Source organism: Chrysemys picta, chromosome 1, assembly GCF_011386835.1.
Source record: "Chrysemys picta bellii isolate R12L10 chromosome 1, ASM1138683v2, whole genome shotgun sequence".
Lineage (NCBI taxonomy): Eukaryota > Metazoa > Chordata > Testudines > Emydidae > Chrysemys > Chrysemys picta.
The window spans coordinates 223,818,236-223,835,812 of NC_088791.1; the positions used below are offsets into that span (position 1 = coordinate 223,818,236).

At 42.8% G+C, this 17,577-nt stretch overlaps 1 protein-coding gene across 10 annotated transcripts in view; it reads right to left on the reverse strand.

The window, feature by feature from the left end:
- Positions 1-17,577, reverse strand: part of SHROOM2 (shroom family member 2) — a 194,573-nt gene that overhangs the window by 13,869 nt on the left and 163,127 nt on the right. For 7 of the 10 annotated variants that reach the window (XR_010597652.1, XM_024104469.3, XM_024104472.3 and 4 more), the window contains 3 exons: positions 13,154-13,231; positions 11,520-12,269; positions 1,510-2,061 (listed from right to left, as the gene is read on the reverse strand). Coding sequence is in view for 9 of the 10 variants with exons in the window: in XM_024104469.3 (XP_023960237.2) it covers positions 1,510-2,061; positions 11,520-12,269; positions 13,154-13,231 (1,380 nt within the window). In the remaining variant the exon portion in view is untranslated. The remainder of the gene's footprint in view (positions 1-1,509; positions 2,062-11,519; positions 12,270-13,153; positions 13,232-17,577) is intronic. The other 3 variants (XM_024104470.3, XM_065580691.1, XM_065580689.1) reach the window with 1 other exon arrangement.

The window sequence follows — 17,577 nt, forward strand, 5'->3', positions numbered from 1 at the left end:
GGGCATAAAGTGGCCTCTAACTATTGGAGGTCAGGCAGAAACTTTCTCCGAGGGCAGATTATCCCACAATTATTTATTACAGGCTTTTTTGCATCTTCCTCTCTAGTGCTTGGTGTTGGTCACTGTTGGAGGTAAAATACTGGATTAGACCAGTGATTCTCAACCCACGGGCTGCTTGTGGCCCAATCAGGACACAGATCCGGCCCATGTGACATCTGCAGGGCCATACAGATAGTATATATATTGTGTGGATGTGGCACACAACACAAAGAACTGCATATGTGGCCCACAATGGTAAATAGGTTGAGAACCACTGCTTTGATCCAGTATGGCAATGCCTGTGTTCCTGAGTGTGCGTGACTGTTGGCAGCTCTAGAAAATGACTGCTTCGCTAGAACCAGAGACCAGCTATAACAAGGACAGTGACAATGCAAGCTTCTCCATAACCCCATCCAGTATTGAGGCTTCAAGCTGGAGGGACTGCCTTTCAGATTAGGAATGTGTCTCTGCTGAGATTGCTCTCACAAGGATGCCAGTAAATATCAACTGTGATGAAAAATTTTGTGATGTCAGCATCTGTCCACTAATAAACAAGAAAACCTTGGTGTAGAGAAGCCTTCACCATTAATGTGAGAGAAACCTAAACAAAGTTTGTCTCACACAGGCAGAAATTTTGATGTAATAGCCTTCAAGTTCCACTTTAATAAGCACTACAAAGACCTCAGAGCCATTACCTATGAGAACAGTTAGAAATTGTTTTTAAAAGTTTCCACAGTGTATTGATTATAACCACCCTTCAGGCTACCACATTCAGGGCATTACACAATATAAGGTTTCTCATCAAACTTCAGGACAAAGTTATATCTGAAATTACACCAACACTCAGAGATCAAAGATCTGTATGATTCAGCTGCTTTTTTGTTATATTTTACTATTCTGTTCTCATTCCCAACTAGGTAATAACTGGTTACTTTGATCCAGTTTATATTATCTATGTTCATTTTAAGTTTTCTTTGTAAGCCTCATTGATATTATAAATACTAAAACATTGCTCCTTTCCCTGTCTGGACCCTATCACACTGGATGGTCTTAGTGAAATTTCTAAAGTCTTTGAGAAATGTCTCATGATAGAATTCTAATTATTCCTTCCGAAACTCCCTTATGTGATTGTTTAGCTTTTCCCAGTTTGGTTGTGGTGTAATATAATAAATATTTTACACCATAACTAACTCGTAAAGAGCTTAACATATATGTATGTTAAGCTTTTTACGAGTTTAGTTATGGTGTAAAATATTTATTTATATACATGTATGTTCTTTGTAATAGGACCCTAATTTTTGCTCCTTTGATTGATCTGGTCAATAAATGACACTGCCAAAACCATCATCTTAATGGGAAAACCTAAAAATTAACAATATGAAGAAGGATCCTTAAATGTTTAAGGGAAAAAACACAATGTTGGACAGCAACAGGGGAAAGGTCAGTGGATTATGGAAACACTTTACTCACTTTTCCTCTGCGATTTTTGGAGAAGGAACTTTTGGTAGGAGCTTTCTGCGTTGTTGAGCTTCTTCTAAGAGGTGTTCATCTTTAGGGAAGATTCCCACCATCAGATCCATCGTAGTTTTTATTTTCACAGTAGGATCCAAAATATCTGCTAGAGATTTATCTTTTCCGACAATCTCTCTGGCTAGTTCTTCAGACTTCCAGTCTTCAAAGGTCTTCTCTTTGGCCTTCACGTAGCTGATTACAGGGATGGAGGCATCGTTGTCCTTCAAGTTGTTCCCAAGTGCTTCGGCTGATTGCAAGTCAGGAAGTCTGGTTTTGCTCTCAGGCTCTGGTTCTACACCCCGCCTTGTGTAAGCACAGAAACGCGAGTAGGATTGCTCAGAAGTACTGAGTGTTTTAATCTGGTCCTTCTCCAAACCACTAGGTAAGGCAGGAGGCTCCATGGTGCTCACGAGGTTCTGGCGACTTTCCTTCTCTGCATTGCTCTCAGAATGAACTATCTTGATGGGAACCATTTTTACTGTAGTGTTGTTATCGATCACTCTTTCAATTCTGGAAAAAAAGAAAGGGAAATTAACTGTTATAAATTCAAGATTTTTTTATGCTGATTCTTATCCACAAAAAGGGAAAAGGTGTCAGTCTGTATGCTAACAAAGATCAATTTATTAATACAAGGAAATCTCTTCTCATATCACATCTCAAAGCCTCAACTTAGAGATCTGCCTTTTCTCATACATTTTAAAAGTAAGCCATTATTTCACTTATACAGATCTCCAGCATTAGCCTCACACTACACAAAACATGACTTTTCTACAGGCTACAGGACAAAGTAGCCTGACAAAGTACGATACTTACAACTGTCTTGAAACAGTTCAAAACATGGGTATGAAAAATGCAGGTTTGTTTGTTTTTTTAAAAAAACCTTGCATGTAAAAATATGAGAGTCTTATAATCAGAACCTAATTTATCTTTGCATAAATATAAAAAAAGAAAAAATATTTAAAAGAGAGGGAAAGAAGAAGAAAAAACAGCTACTCATAAAAGAATAATTATATTTAAAGCTTTAGTTTTTGTCATGGATATTTTTAGTAAAAGTCACGGACAGGTCACGGCAATAATGAAAAATTCACGGAAGCCTGTGACCAGTCCTTGACAGGTGTATGGGAGCAGTGGGGATGGGCCGCCTGCCAAAGCCGGGAGCTGCGGGAATTCCCCTATGCCCACAGAGGTGGGGAGCAGCAGGGGTCCCCCTGCTGCCTGCGGTGGACGGGAGTGGCAGGGATCCCCATTGCTGCCTGTGGCCGGGCAGCAGCGGGAAGCAGCAGGGCTTCCCCCCTGCTGCTGTCTGAAATCACGGAGGTCTTTGGAAGTCATGGATTCCGTTACTTCAATGACTAAATCGAAGCCTTAATTATATTCAATTCTGCATTGTTTTGTCAGTGACAGCCTATTGCAGGGATCCTCTAATACATACTGCTGAGCTATCTTGTGCTTAAGACAAGATATTCAATCAAGAACATGTCTTTTTTTAATGGTAATTTAGATTTTAAATTAGAAAATAACATGTTGGATCAACAGCAGCTGTTTATACTACTGGAGTGTGTGCGCTGTATGTACAGTATAAAACCAAAACACAGATGGGGTGGTTTCAAGTTTGAAGAAAGTTTAAAATTATTGCTTTAATATTGTGGGTTTAGAAAGTTTAGCCCCAGCAAAGGAACATTGCTAAAATATCTGGTTTCTGCTGGCTGGCTTTCTTTTAGATTGGTGACTGAGAGACATACACATATAGCTCCTTGGCTATATGTCTGGCTATGTCCCAGAATTAAAAATAAAGCTATATTTTACTGTACTTGCATGGTGAACAGAAAATAAGTCAATGTTGTACTCCTCTGCAGTGGTAATCTATATATTTATATTTGTGTCTGTATGAATATGCAGACTATATTACACACATTCACTCAACCCTATATGAAATGACATATGTAGATGATATTTTGACTATACTGCATATGTAATATTCTGATAGATCTAAAAAAGAGTTCTTCTTAAAAAAAGGAGGGGAAAAAAAACCACACCTCAAATCCTTCTCCAATAAGGATCTTTTCAGACTGTCAGTCAGTTTGGAAAGTTCACACTCAACTCTTTCGCTCCAAGCTCTCTCAGCTCATGATTCAGCAAATCTAGGGTTACCATATTTTGTGCCTCCTAATGGAGGACACTCCCGGGGCCCCCGCCCCCGCCCCCAGCCCCGCCCCAACTCCGCCCCCTCCCGAAGTCTCCGCCCCCTACCCTGCTTCCCGCGAACATTTAATTCGCGGGAAGCCTGAAGCAGGTAAGGGAGGTGGTGTGGGGGGGAGGAGGCGCGGCCCCGGCCGACCACCCCCGGCTCCCGGCTCCCAGCCCCCCGACCCCGGCCCGGCTCCCGGCCCCCTGACCCCGGCCCCGCGGGCCCGGCCCGGCTCCCAGCCCGGCTCCCCGGCCCCGCGGGCCCGGCCCCCAGCCCGGCTCCCCGGCCCCGCAGGCCCGGCCCCGCCCGGCTCCCCGGCCCCGCGGGCCCGGCCCGGCACTGCGACCCTGGCCCGGCCTGGCCCCCGGCACGGCACCGCGCGCCCGTCCCGGCTCCCGTCCCGGCACCATGCCCGCGACCCCGGCCCCACACAAAGAGGCCCCGGCCGAGCCTCCCGATTTTCCCGGACATGCCCGGCTTTTGGGGATTTCCCCCCGGACGGGGATTTGAGCCCCCAAAAGCCGGACATGTCCGGGAAAATCCGGACGTATGGTAACCCTAAGCAAATCACTTAAGCATGTGTTTAAGAACCAGTGACTTCAATTGGACTTATGCACAAAGAACATGTTTAAGAGCTTTGCTGAAAAAGGACCTTATTTCTTTTTTTCTTAAAAACAAACAAACAAACAAAAAAAAAACCTCACACGGAAGAACCTTAAACCCACCTTAAAAATGAAAGACAACAATTCTACACTAAAATTGCAAGCATCAGTTGAGTGATAGTGTTATCACACTGCCCAATATCAAACATATAGGGTGAGATTTTCTAGAATGCTAAGCATTACCATAACTCTGATCTACCTGAAGTCAGCAGTAAAATTCCTGTTGACTTCGGTGGGAACAGAGAGAGACCAACGCTGGGTGCTTTTGAAAATCTCCTCTGCAGCATGTTTAAATTGATGCATGCACACCCCCCCCCCATAAGACCCATTACATATTTCCTAATCTATTGTATGAAATTCCAAATCCTCATATAAACAACACTTGTGGCTATCACTAAGCTGAGCCCACAAAATGGCATAATTGTTTCCATAGCATAAGGATACATAAATTATTACAGAGTGGCTGTTGCTGCTCTGTGGTAAATGTTGAAGCCAGCATCCCATCATAATCCCAGTTTTTATTCTCTCCTAATGACCTCAAAAATGAAAGTGATCCCGGGAAATCTGGCATCCAGCCTCTTATACTTGAGAATAGATATTTTCCCAGAAGTTTAGGAAAATTCAGAAAAGGAATTTGGAAAATAAAGGTGTTTTAAAACTTCCCCATGTTCACTCAGTCAGAAGTGCCAGAAATTAATGTGTGTGTGGTGGGAAGGGGAATATGGAGGTTGTGGGGTACAGGAGACCGGGGAGAAACGCAGAGGAGAAAGAATCAGATATAGAGCAGGGGACAAAGGACCAGAAGAGACATGGCTTGGGTGGGGATCACACAGAAGGACTGGCGGTAAGTTTCTTCCCTGCTTTTTGAATGACCATGTACTAGGCATGAGGGGGGCACAAAGTGGTACTCCTGGGAGAATTCTGTGCCACTGCGCAACGCAGAATTTTGCAGAAAATGGTGTGTGTGCAGAATTTCCTCCCCCCACCCCGAAATGAGCTGCAGAGATATTGGCTGCCACTAGGGGCTGCTGGACTTGGAAGAGCACAGCTCTCAAATAGAAGACAATGCCAGGGGGAAGTGGGAGGGAACTGGAGGGTTCCCAGCAGCTGCAGAAGAAAGGACGCAGCAGGCAGGAAACTCTGTGCAAGCCTGGGACCCAACATCAGGCTGTTTCTCCCTCTGGATACCTGGCCTCTGGGGGGTAGAGGGTACAAGTGTCTGGGCTTGGGGGGAGGACGAGGCTGGGCTCTGGGGGGTAGAGGGTATACGTGTCTGGGCCAGGGAGGGCCCCATGCCTGGGCTCTGGGTGGAAGGAGGTGTGAGTGTCTGGGCTGGGGGGGATGGCTGGTCTCTGGGGAGGCAGGGCAGGGCTGGGCTCTGGGGGGAATGGGGTGTGAGTGTCTGGCCCCCCAGCTGGGCCCTGGGGAGGGGGCAGAGAAACAGGAACTGGGTTGTCATAGGGATTTCTTTAACTCTCTACTCCTGGGGGAATTTGTGTGTGTGTCTGTATTGTTACAGACATACTTGCTGACAGGTATTTTGAAATAAATTACCAATAATAATTGAAACTGGCATGATTATGTAGTGTTATTTTGACAAATAAAATTTGCAGAATTTTAAAATATTGTGTGCAGAATTTTTAACTTTTTTGGCGCAGGATTTTTAATTTTTTTGGCACAGAATTCCCTCAGGAGTAAAAGTAGGGGGAAGCAGATTGGCAGAATATGGAGGAGATGACTGAAGGGGAGGAGGGCAGGGGCAAAAGAAATGGAATGAGGTTGAAAGTGACTGGGGGAAGCACAGAGAATGTATGTGCAAGGGAAGGCACGAACACAGGTGCAGAGACCTTGAGGAGGTATCGATCAGAGTGCAAATGACCTGGGGAGGAGCATGGGAAGTGGAAGGGAGATACTAAGGCACTGTAAGGGGCAGAGGCCATGGAGGTGGGGGCAGAGGACAGCAGACTTTGGAGAGGTGGAATTACGGAAGGTGGGTGCAGGGAAATTGGGGAAGGTATGCATTCATGGATGGATGGAAATGTGGCGTTTTATACAAGTTAAATATCTAGAATACATTAAATGCCTAGAGCTACTCATGTGATGAAAGCTCCCCCCTCTTCTCCACACACCTTCATACCCTGCCTGGATATTACTCCCCACTGCACACACACCTCCCATGGACTTGCTGAAATCTGCAGAAGAGGAGCCAGGTTTGGGTGGGAGACCCTATCTGTTGGAGCATGGGTTTCCTCACCTCCTCTCCCTACCTCCTAATCCAATTTACATTTTTGGTGCCCATTAAGAAAACAGGGAAATTCACAAACAAACAAAAATGTAGTTGAAGAGTTCAGGTTGAAAGAGTGCTTGAATGGAGTCCAGCCAAGGCTTCCTTCTACCCCAAACTGCGCTCTCCTGACAAAAATTCTATACTTGTTAAAAGACCAGCAAGATGGACAGGTAAGGGAACCAGCCTGCTCCCTACTGCCCCATGACTTCCACTACTCATGCAAACTTAACTTTGCTGCCTTGTTTTGTTCTATAACGAAATATGCTGTTGAGAGCATACAACTGATTTTACACATTGTACACACTCTCTAAGGGATATGGACACCCAAATCTCATTAAGATTAGTGGAAATTGGGCATCCAAATCCCCATGGCAACTTGTGAGCAATCTTAGTCTAAATATATAGTCAAGAGTTCCAAAGAGGCATAATCCCAGGGCATACAAGTTATTGGATTCAATGCTGGGGTAGGTAACTGGGTGAAATTCTATGGCCTGTGATATACAGGAGGTCAGACTAGTTTGTCCCTTCTGCCTTAAAAATCCATGAAGCCACATGAACACTGAAGAAGGTTTTCTCACAGTATTAGGTGATGGTGGACTAGAAGAATGTACATAGGAATAAAAAGAGTGGAATGACTGATAAGGTGTTTTGTGTGTGATAAGCTGTTTTTGGATCTTGCATGGTTATATAAGTATGTTGAAAGGGGAGAGAATTTTGACATGGAGGTAAAGGGACCTGCAAAGGTATGGAGATGTATGCAGAAGAGGATTGCTTACAAGTTTGGACATTGAATCATATGAATTATATTGTTTAGAAATTACCGGTAATACACACAAGATTTTTTTTGGTAGCAAGCTATTCAATAGTTTACTGGAAATGCATCTCTTAAATATAAATTGGACTATAATATTCCCGCTCTTTATTTTGGAACTGACATTTTTGTGTGTGCAAATTTAAGGATTCAAAGTTAAAGTTGAATGGGCAGTGTAAGTCAGGTGGGGCAATGGTAAATGAAGGAGAATTATATGGCAGTGGAGAACTATTAAATTCCAAATTTACTAACGATTGTGGCATTTTTAAAGAGTATTTGGTTTAAAAAGTGTAATTTTACTGGAAATACTCTGAAATACACTTTCAACCTTAACTCTTTTAAGAACGTTTTTCAATTATAACTATATTTTACACACCATAAGTACAGTGTATTTCTCCATGCAATAAAATAATTCTAGCTAAGATGTTGCAGAAATTGCCATGCCTTTACATTATCAGCAAGATATCTTCCCTACAGAAAGACAGATGCATATTAATGGTACCAGACACTAGGAGCCTACAGTACACACACTAACATTCCTGAAAACTGGCATGCAAGAATCAGAAAGTGTTAAGCATCATTGTTAAATTGTATGCTAAACTACTCAATGTATTCCACTTATGAAATAAATACAATAGAGAACAGAGATATGACATACATTTTCCCTCATTACAGTAACTTTCATTAGGTGAGTAATTTGAGGACAATAAATTGTATACATACTCAAGGTCAGCGGTGGAGATTTTTAAAGTGTTAATGGAAGATGTATGGCTAAATCCCCATACACTGTTTTCAAAATGTCAACCAATATATGTGCATATAATCAGGCACATCAACATTAAAGTTGGGTAAAAAGGCAATGCCAAATAAACTTAATTTACCATGTAGTCTTCAATATCTATTCACAATGCAGTACGGGAAGGAACTCATTACAGTAATTCACCATTGTGCCTAGGGATTGGAGATCATATGCTATATTTCACTTATTGTAATAAGAATAGCCATGCTGGGTCAGAGCAATGGTCCATCAAGCCCAGTATCCTGTCTTTTGACAGTGGCTGGTGCCAAATGCTTCAGAGAGAATGAACAGAACAGTCTATTATCAAATAATCCATCCCCTGTTGTCCAGTCCCAGTAGGATTGCCAACCCTCCAGGATTGTCCAGGAATTAAAGATTAATCCTTAATTAAAGATTATGTAATTTGATGAAACCTCCAGGAATATGTCCAACCAAAATTGGCAGCCCTAGCTTCTGGCAGTCAGAGATTTATGGACACCCAGAGCATGGGGTTGCATCCCTGATCATCTTGGTTAATAGCCATGGATGGACCTATCCTCCATGAACTTATCTAATTCTTTTTTTAACCCAGTTAAACTTTTTTGCCTTCACAACATCTCCTGGCAATGAGTTCCATAGGTTGACTGTGCATTGTGTGAAGATGTTCTTCCTTATGTTTGTTTTAAATGTGCTGTATATTAATTTCTCTGGATGATACCTTGTCCTTGTGTTATGTGAAGGGGTAAACAACACTTCCTTATTCACTTTCTCTACATCATTCATGATTTTATGACCTCTATCATCTCCTCCCTTAGCCATCTCTTCTCTAAACTGAATAGTCCCAGTCTTTTTAATCTCTCCTTACATGGAAGCTGTTCCATGCTCCTAATAATTTTTGTTGTCCTACCCTGTACCTTTTCCAATGCCAATATATCTTTTTTGAGATGGGGCAACCAGAACTGCATACTATATTCAAGGTATGGGTGTACCATGGATTTATAAAGGCATTATGATATTTTATGTCTTATCATCTATCCCTTCCCTAATGGTTTATATCATTGTTCCCTTTTTTCATTGCCACTGCACACTGAGTAGATATTATCAGAGAACTATCCATGATGACTCCTAGATTTCTTTCTTGAGTGGTTACAGCTAATTTAGACCCCATAATTTTTTATGTATAATTGGGATTATGTTTTCCAATATGCATTATTTGGCACTTATCAGTATTGAATTTCATCTGCCATTTTCTTGCCCAGTCAAACAGTTAAGTGAGATCTCTTTGCCGTCAGCTTTGGCCTTAACTATCTTGAGTAATTTTATATCATCTGCAAATGTTGCCCTGTGTTCACCCCCTTTTCCAAATCATTTATAAATACATTGAATACGTTTCCTTATTTTGCTTTCTGATGTAACCATCACAGCATTGAGATGTAGTTTTCAGTACCTGAATTTCCTTATATTGAACAAAGAAAATATTAGGTCTTTAAAGAAACAAATTATAGCAATTTATAATTAGTGGATTACAGTGGAAGTATTTCACCAAATTCTTGTGCTTAAAAAAAAACAACAACCACCTCTTCCCCCTTCCTCCCTCCTCCCCCGGAAAAACCCACACCACACACGCATACAAAATTTTAACCTTCTGGAGTCCTCAAGTTCTTTACTAAGATAAAACAAATTATGACTGAAGGATACTGTCTTCTAGAGAGGCTTCATTAAAAACAACAGATTTTTGTCACAAAAGGTGCTCAGAAAAGGAAAAGGTAATTTGCTAGCTGTGAAGTCACATGTTATAAAAATCATGAGGGCCAAAAAAAAAAAATCTAGAAAACATGCAGCAGCAACATCAATGTGTCAAAAATGCTTTTGTTTTACAAATGCCATTTTTGATCCTGAAAAACTGAAAATAGAATGGATAAATCTATATCGCTACTGTGGACAATAACCGGACATGCACACAGAGAATGCACTGGGAACATATTGGAAAAAAATATATATAATTGCTGACCTTTAAAGAAAAATATGCCTCTTTCACTCAGCATAGCAACCTCAATACTCATTTAGCAAGTATCGTTTGTCACCACTTTTCAACCATGAATTATAATGTCATATTAAGTGTTTAATGAAAACTTATATTCCTGAGCCTCCTTGAAGGGTTTATTATGTAGCAGGAAAATGACTGTTTATGACATCATTGTATGCAGTGTTGTTGCAGCCATGTCAGTCCCAGGATATTAGAGAGACAAGGTGGGTGAGGATTGGACTAACTTCTGTTGGTGAAAGAGATAAGCTTTCAAGCTTACACAGAGCTTTTCTTCAGCTCTGGGAAATGTCCTCAGAATGTCACAGGTAAATACAAGCTTGTATTTACCTTGTATTTAGCTGTGACACTCTGAGTACATTTCCCAGAGCTGAAGAGCAGCTCTGTGCAAGCTCGAAACAGAAGTTGGTCCAATAAGATATTACTTCACCCACCTTGCCTTTGTTTATGATATTGGCAGCATGGGATGCCATACAGCAGACTATAAACCAGCTTATATTTACTTCAACATCAGACACAAAGTGTATGAAAATGGGGAAAGGGGGAGTGGTAGGGGGAGGGAGAAGGCTGGTTTACATTCTCTGACATTAGCTTCCAAGTCAGGTGATATAAAAAGTGACACCACTTGTTAGCACCCATCAGCAGGCTGCTCAGGAATGCCAAGCTGCATTAAAAACTTTTATTTGGCGAGGGGAAAACCCCCCCACAAAATTCATAATTTGCAGATAAGCGTACCTCACATGTAAGCTTTTGGAATAGGTGCCACCAAAATGAATGCAATTTTCTTGCACAATAATTGTTTTAGCTCCCTGCATGTAGTGGATTAGAAACCACCCCATAGTTGGGCAAACATTTCATCCCATTTAGATAGTTTCTGTAATGGAAATTCCAGTGAAAATTTTAGAACGGAGCAGCATTTCTATTGATCTACTGTCCTTCAGCAGAAACCAAGACAGACCAGTTGAATGATTGCAATGGAATTAACTGGAATTTCAAATATGGTTTAGATATTTGTTGCAGCAGTTGCTATTGCCCTACAGAAGTGTGTCACTTGCAAGACATGCTGGAAAGGTTAATACTGAATAGACCCAAAGGCAGTTTCTTCACACTTCTTCACTAAAAGTAACAGCCAATTATTAACAAAACCTAACATGGGGAAGGGGCTTTTAAAAGGCACATAATTGTAAAGGCACAATACCTTGCTGGGTTCTCATCCTGGACAGATACAGGAGGTTTGTCAGTCAGCTTCTGTGGAGCAAATTGAGGTGAAGGGGACCTTGACGTCTCCATTCCAGGTTTCTGAAGGTAGCGATACTTTGAAGACAATACAGGTTCAGATTTAAGATGTGCTTTCTCTTCTAAGTGCTGACACACATTCTCTGTGGATGCTGTTTGCCGGAGCCCCTGAGGATGAGCGCTCTTTAGTTTTCCATTGAACGCTGCAGGACTCTGACTGTAACCTGTAATTACCTCACCAGAGCTGGGGGAAATGGACTGAATGGGCTTCCTGGGTACTGTCAGCAGTGATTCTGAAGAGATGCTGAGTGAGGTGGAATTGTCCTGGCCCCTGTATTTATTATCTCGTTTGGGTGGTGGAGGCCTCTGAGGGACAGGTCCACGTCTCTTGTTCAGCAACGTCAGCTCTGTCCACTGACTTTCCTCTCCTCTGCCTTGTGGCAGACAGGAGTGGCTCTCCTGCAATGTCTGTGGCTCAGAATAAGTGAGAAGGGGCAAGCTGCAATCCTTGCTTTTCTCATTCACGTTTTCCTGGGAGTATCTGTAATCACTGGGCAATGTCCCGGATCTTCCCCGGCTCTCTTGAGACAAGACAATAGGTTCTCTTATTTGAAATGGTCTAACAGATGCCTTCCATTTGGGTCCTAAATTTTGGTCCAGCTGAGCCCTTTGTTCTCCTGGGTTATCTTCTGGTAATCCTGTATCAGCTTGCCTAGAAACAGAAGAAAAATCATTAGTCAGTTACTGTGCTATTATTTCCTCCTGTGTATTGCTACAGAAGTACTGGGAAGCTTGGAGACAGATTATGTCTGCCATATAATATTAACTAACAGCTACAACCTACTTTAAAATATATATAATATTGTATTTCTAATGTAATGTGATGAGTCAAAGCACAATGTCGGTCTAAATTAGGTTATGTTGTGTCATGCAATGTGACATAGCCTTGAGTTACCTGAGGCACTACAATGCACATGGTATATCTGAACATTCAAGAGTATTTTCTTCTAACTTTTGTGTAAATTAAAAGAATGGCTTCCTTGTATGACCTTCAACACTCAATTAACATTTCTTTCAATTTCCAAGTAATGCATGCAGTGTCTAACTAAATGCAGATTGCCAAACAAGTCCGCTCTCTATTATTTTAAAATAGTATACTAGACATCATAATTCACAGCCCTCATTCATATGGCAAAATTAACATAATCTTGGGGTTTAAATTTGCAGATATAAATTACTGATGCAAAATTAATGCATACTGACAAAAGCATCAAATGCACTGGTACCGATAGGGTGAGGGAAGAGACATCTTTTAGAAATAGAAAAAAAAGGCACAATATTTTGGATCGAGGTCTATATTAGGCTTAACAAATAAATCAGATAGAGTCTTTGTCCTTAAAGCATGAAGTATTGCTGTGGCTAACGAGTCCTGTCTCATCTTATACAGATATTTTTGTTTTACTGCAAGTCTATATTTTTCTTTGCTTTGTAGTCACCAGGTTGAAGCAACTCAAGGCTGGTGCCAAGCACAAGAAGTATAGTTGAGTTGTCCTCACCAGAGAAAGACACATCAGAACAGAAAGTAAGTAAAAGTACCTCGGAGACCCAGAAAGAAGGCAGGTTTGTTCTCTGCTTAGGGGAGGCTGGAGAGAAACTGTGAGCTGAGAAAAGAAGCTGTAACAGAAAAGTAAAAGGTTTCAGAGTACATTATTTCATTTGCGCCACTGGAGGTTTTGTTATCTGTATTTGGAAACGAGACTGGGCAAGTGTAAGAGGGACTACAAGTTTTCTTTAAAAAAATAAAGAAACTAAACTGGAATGGAATGCTTGACCAATGAAACACAACAAAATGAAATCTGACATCAACGGTTACATTGCAACTTTATCAATCTATTGATTTCAGCATGATTCTACACTGGAAACCTTCCTTTACTGATTGCAGGTGTTATTTCCACAGGCATTAAAAAATAGTGCATACTCATATTTGATTTCATTTTTAAAAGGCAGATCAAAATATGCTTATTTCTATTTTAACTTCAAAATGTCAGAGTTTTTCACCCCCTTTCTGCCAAAATACCATACTTTAAAACAGAGGGTTGAAAAACCTAGTACAGGTAATATAAAGATCATCCATTATTAATTTTTTTTTTTGAGTAAGGCACCAAACCTCCATTTTTCCATATGGCATGTGGAGCTTAGTCCCTTGCATCAAGTACATCGAAATTATGTTGTGTCACAACATGAAAACTTGATAACTGAATCAAGTCATCACTAGTTCCTCAGTATGCTGTCTGGAGACAAAGTAGAAAAATTCAAGCTGCGTGGGTGCCATTGCAAATTTTCTCAACAGCTGAAGATGTGTTTTTCCAAGCAGGTCATGGTGGGAGGTAAAACAATGACTCAATTACCTAAGGTCTGCATTGCTGATAAGTGTAGTACTATAATTTTGTTTCTGTATTTTACTAAGATGCCCTAAAACCTCATGTTTCTTTCCTTCTAAGGCTGATAAACCGGACAGTGTCTGAAGCAAACAAAAGGCCTGATTTCAAGCAAAAAGGTCACACCAAGTGTGGAAAGTGGGATTATTTTGTAATATTTGTATGAAACCTATGTGTGCCACAGTTTCCCTATATGCTGCATTATTACCTAGGGGTCTCTGGCAGGCTAAGACACAGGTATCAACGGTGCCTAGCTGTCTGGGTCTTAAGTCCCATATCAGTGGAGTTCCTCAGAATACAAACTAGATACAATCAACTCAGGATTGAACAAGGACTGGGAATGGCTGAGCCATTACAAACATTGAATCCATCTCCCCTTGTAAGTATTCTCACACTTTTTAATCAAACTGTCTGTACTGGGCTAGCTTGATTATAACTTCAAAAGTTTTTTTTCTCTTACTTAATTGGCCTCAGAGTTGGTAAGAAAACTCCCACCTGTTCATGCTCTCTGTATGTGTGTATATATATAACTCCTCAATATACGTTCCACTCTATATGCATCCAAAGAAGTGGGCTGTAGTCCACGAAAGCTTATGCTCTAATAAATTTGTTAGTCTCTAAGGTGCCACAAGTACTCCTGTTCTTTTTGCGGATACAGACTAACACGGCTGCTACTCTGAAACCTGTCAGAATACAATGGAAGATCCCATTGCCCTGTCATTGACACCTAGCAAACAACCACCATAGATTGCTCCCCCTCTCTGCAGGAAGCCAAGCAGCATTTCCCCAGTGGGAGAACAAAGGTCCAGAGGAGGGTTAAGAGTGGACCGCGGGAAGAAGGCAAGCACACCTGGGAGTCTGATGGATTACGGTTGGGCTCTGAGCTAACCAGAATGGACTATGCTTTAATCTTCATTCCTCTATGCCAGGGGTGGGCAAACTTTTTGGGCCGAGGGCCACATCTGGGTGGGGAAATTGTATGCAGGGCCGGGGCAGGGAGTTGAGGTGCCGGAGGGGGTGTGATGTGCAGGAAGGGGCTCAGGGCAAGGGATTGGAGCCGAGGAGGGGTGCGGGGTGTATCAGGGAGCTCAGGGAAGGGGGTTGGGGTGCAGGAGGGGTGCGGAGTGCAGGAGGGGGCTCAGGGCAGGGTGTTGGGGTGCAGGCAGGGGCTTAGGGCAGGGAGTTGGGGGGTGGGGTGCAGGAGAGGTTTGGGCTCCGGCCCGGCGCCGCTTTCCTAAAGCGGTTTCGGGATGGCAGCAGCTAGGGCAGATTCCCTGCACGTCTGCCCTGTCCCCAGCCCCGCGCTGCTCCAAGAAGTGCCGCGCGCCCTGGGGAAGGGGGTACGGAGGGCTCCGCGTGCGTTCCCTATTCCCAGCCAATGGGAGCTGCGGGGGGTGGTGTCTGGAGGCAAGGGCAATGCCCAGAGCCCTCTGCCCCCCCACCCGGAGGCTGAAGGGATGTGGTGCCGGCTGCTTCTGAGAGCGGCGTGGGGCCCACGGCGCCATGGGGGGCAATCCCGCAGGCCGGATCCAAAGCCTTGAGGGGCAGGATCCAGCCCGTGGGCTGTAGTTTGCCCACCTCACTCTATGCCAATTTAAGAACTTCCTCTGCTGTGTTCCAGATGACTAATAAACCCCACTGTTTTCACAATGCTGTGTAAGAGTCACTGCAAATGCTTGGAGAGGTGCACTGATCCCTAAAATGTGTACAATTCTCTATCAAGGGTCTGTCTCATTTAGACTTGCTAAACAGAGCTCACGGCATGAAGCAGGAGTGCTGCAGGCCCAGTCTAAGAAGGTGGTGAAACTGTGTTGCTTATCCTGGAGGAAGAGCGAGACCCCCAGGGGAGTCTGCCACATTGGAGAGGCTCCTCCTAGAGACTGCTCCAAGGCTGGGGGGCCATAACACTCATCCTGTGGATCTGGGACACCAGGTAATCCTAGGGCTTGTCTACATGGTGCCGGCAAAGGGCACTAGAGGGGTGTACAATCTATAGGATGGTTTGGATTAAGACATAAGTAGAAGTTAGGTTTTGGGCTACCACTGAAGCGGTGAAATTGACAAGAAAGCTGGCTCCCAGCTGCCAGCCAGGCTGCTGCCGGGTCTCTGCTCCAAACTGGGTGCCAACCAGGCTCCCCGGCTTGGGTTGCCTCCTGGGCTCCCAACTCCCCGCTGGGAGCCCTGTGGCTCCCCAGGGTCCTGGCTCCCTGCTCCCTGCCAGAAGCACGGTAGCCGACTGGACTCCGGGCGCAGATCTCCCCACCGGAGGCGAGAAGCTCCCAGCAGCTGCCTCCAACTCCTGGCTGGGAGCGTGGAGGCAAGAAGCCCTTGGAGACTTTCCCCCTGCTCCAGGCTGGGAACGGGAAGCCCTGAGGGGGAGCAGGGCTCTCAGTTCCCCACACTGTCTCCCTTCAGTCCGTGGAAATGCTCCTGGTGAGGACACTCACCGCCGACAGAAAGAGGGTAGTGTGGACATCAGCCACCACAGTAATTACTACTAGTTAAAGTGTAAAAAAAAGTGAAAAAAAAACAACAACTCAGAGATAAGTTGGAGACAGAGTGTCATGGGAAAGTAAGAATTAGCAAGGACATAACCCAAGGTTATGTTACCATTATGTTTTTGGTTATAATTGGTTCGAGTAAGGTTTTTTAATGATTGCTTTTGAAAATTGTGAATGTTTTATTAAAATGCTATCTATTTGGATAGTATGAGAAGAACTTTGGTGCAGATGTTAATTTAAATAATGGGTAACAAAGAGCCTTTAAGAAGGTGGCGGAAATATAATTATGGTAAAGGGTAGTTTAATGCTAATTAGAACTATAATGGAGTATAAAAGAAGTAAATTTTGCTAAATTGCAAGGGAGCTCCTATTAACCTTAAAAGGGTACTTACTGATAGGTTTCAGGATTATAAGGTTCTCCTTCATGCCTTTGTCAGTAGGCTGATCATCCATTGCTAGACCATTTCATCTTTGAGTGTGAGTAGAATAGTAGTATTTACATAACTGGTAGTTGCCAGCTTATTTGTTAACTAATCATTTTTCTTTTTAATAGACTTTGGTTGCATCATTCAAAGCGTTGCCTAGTGGTCCTTTACTAAATAAATTTTCTGTAACTGACCTAGAAAACTAAGTTGGGTTTTGTTGCACCCTTTTCTTTAACAACTTAATATTAACTGGGAACATTTCAACATAAAGATTACAAAAGGTTACAGATGTGATGGGTTGTGCTCTAACTGCCCCATGTAGACCATGCTGCTGCGCTCTAACAGGTTCCTATGACCTTAATGTGAATTAGGTGCCTTTCAGACTGCACCAGCAGGCTCTACATGGGGCAGTCGAAGCGCAACATGTTAGAGCATTTTACAACTCACACTCCTCTGGTGCACTTTGCCATGCCACATAAGACAAGCCCCTAGCATTTTTTCTCTTGTCGTACGTAAATTTGACCATATGAATGACCATTTTTGTTACCCTTTTCATATACCATATATTTTAGTCTTGAACTCACCCTTATTGCAGATATTTAAATAGAAATGCATGCACATTTTGGCCAGATCCTCATAAACTGAAGTCTATGAAA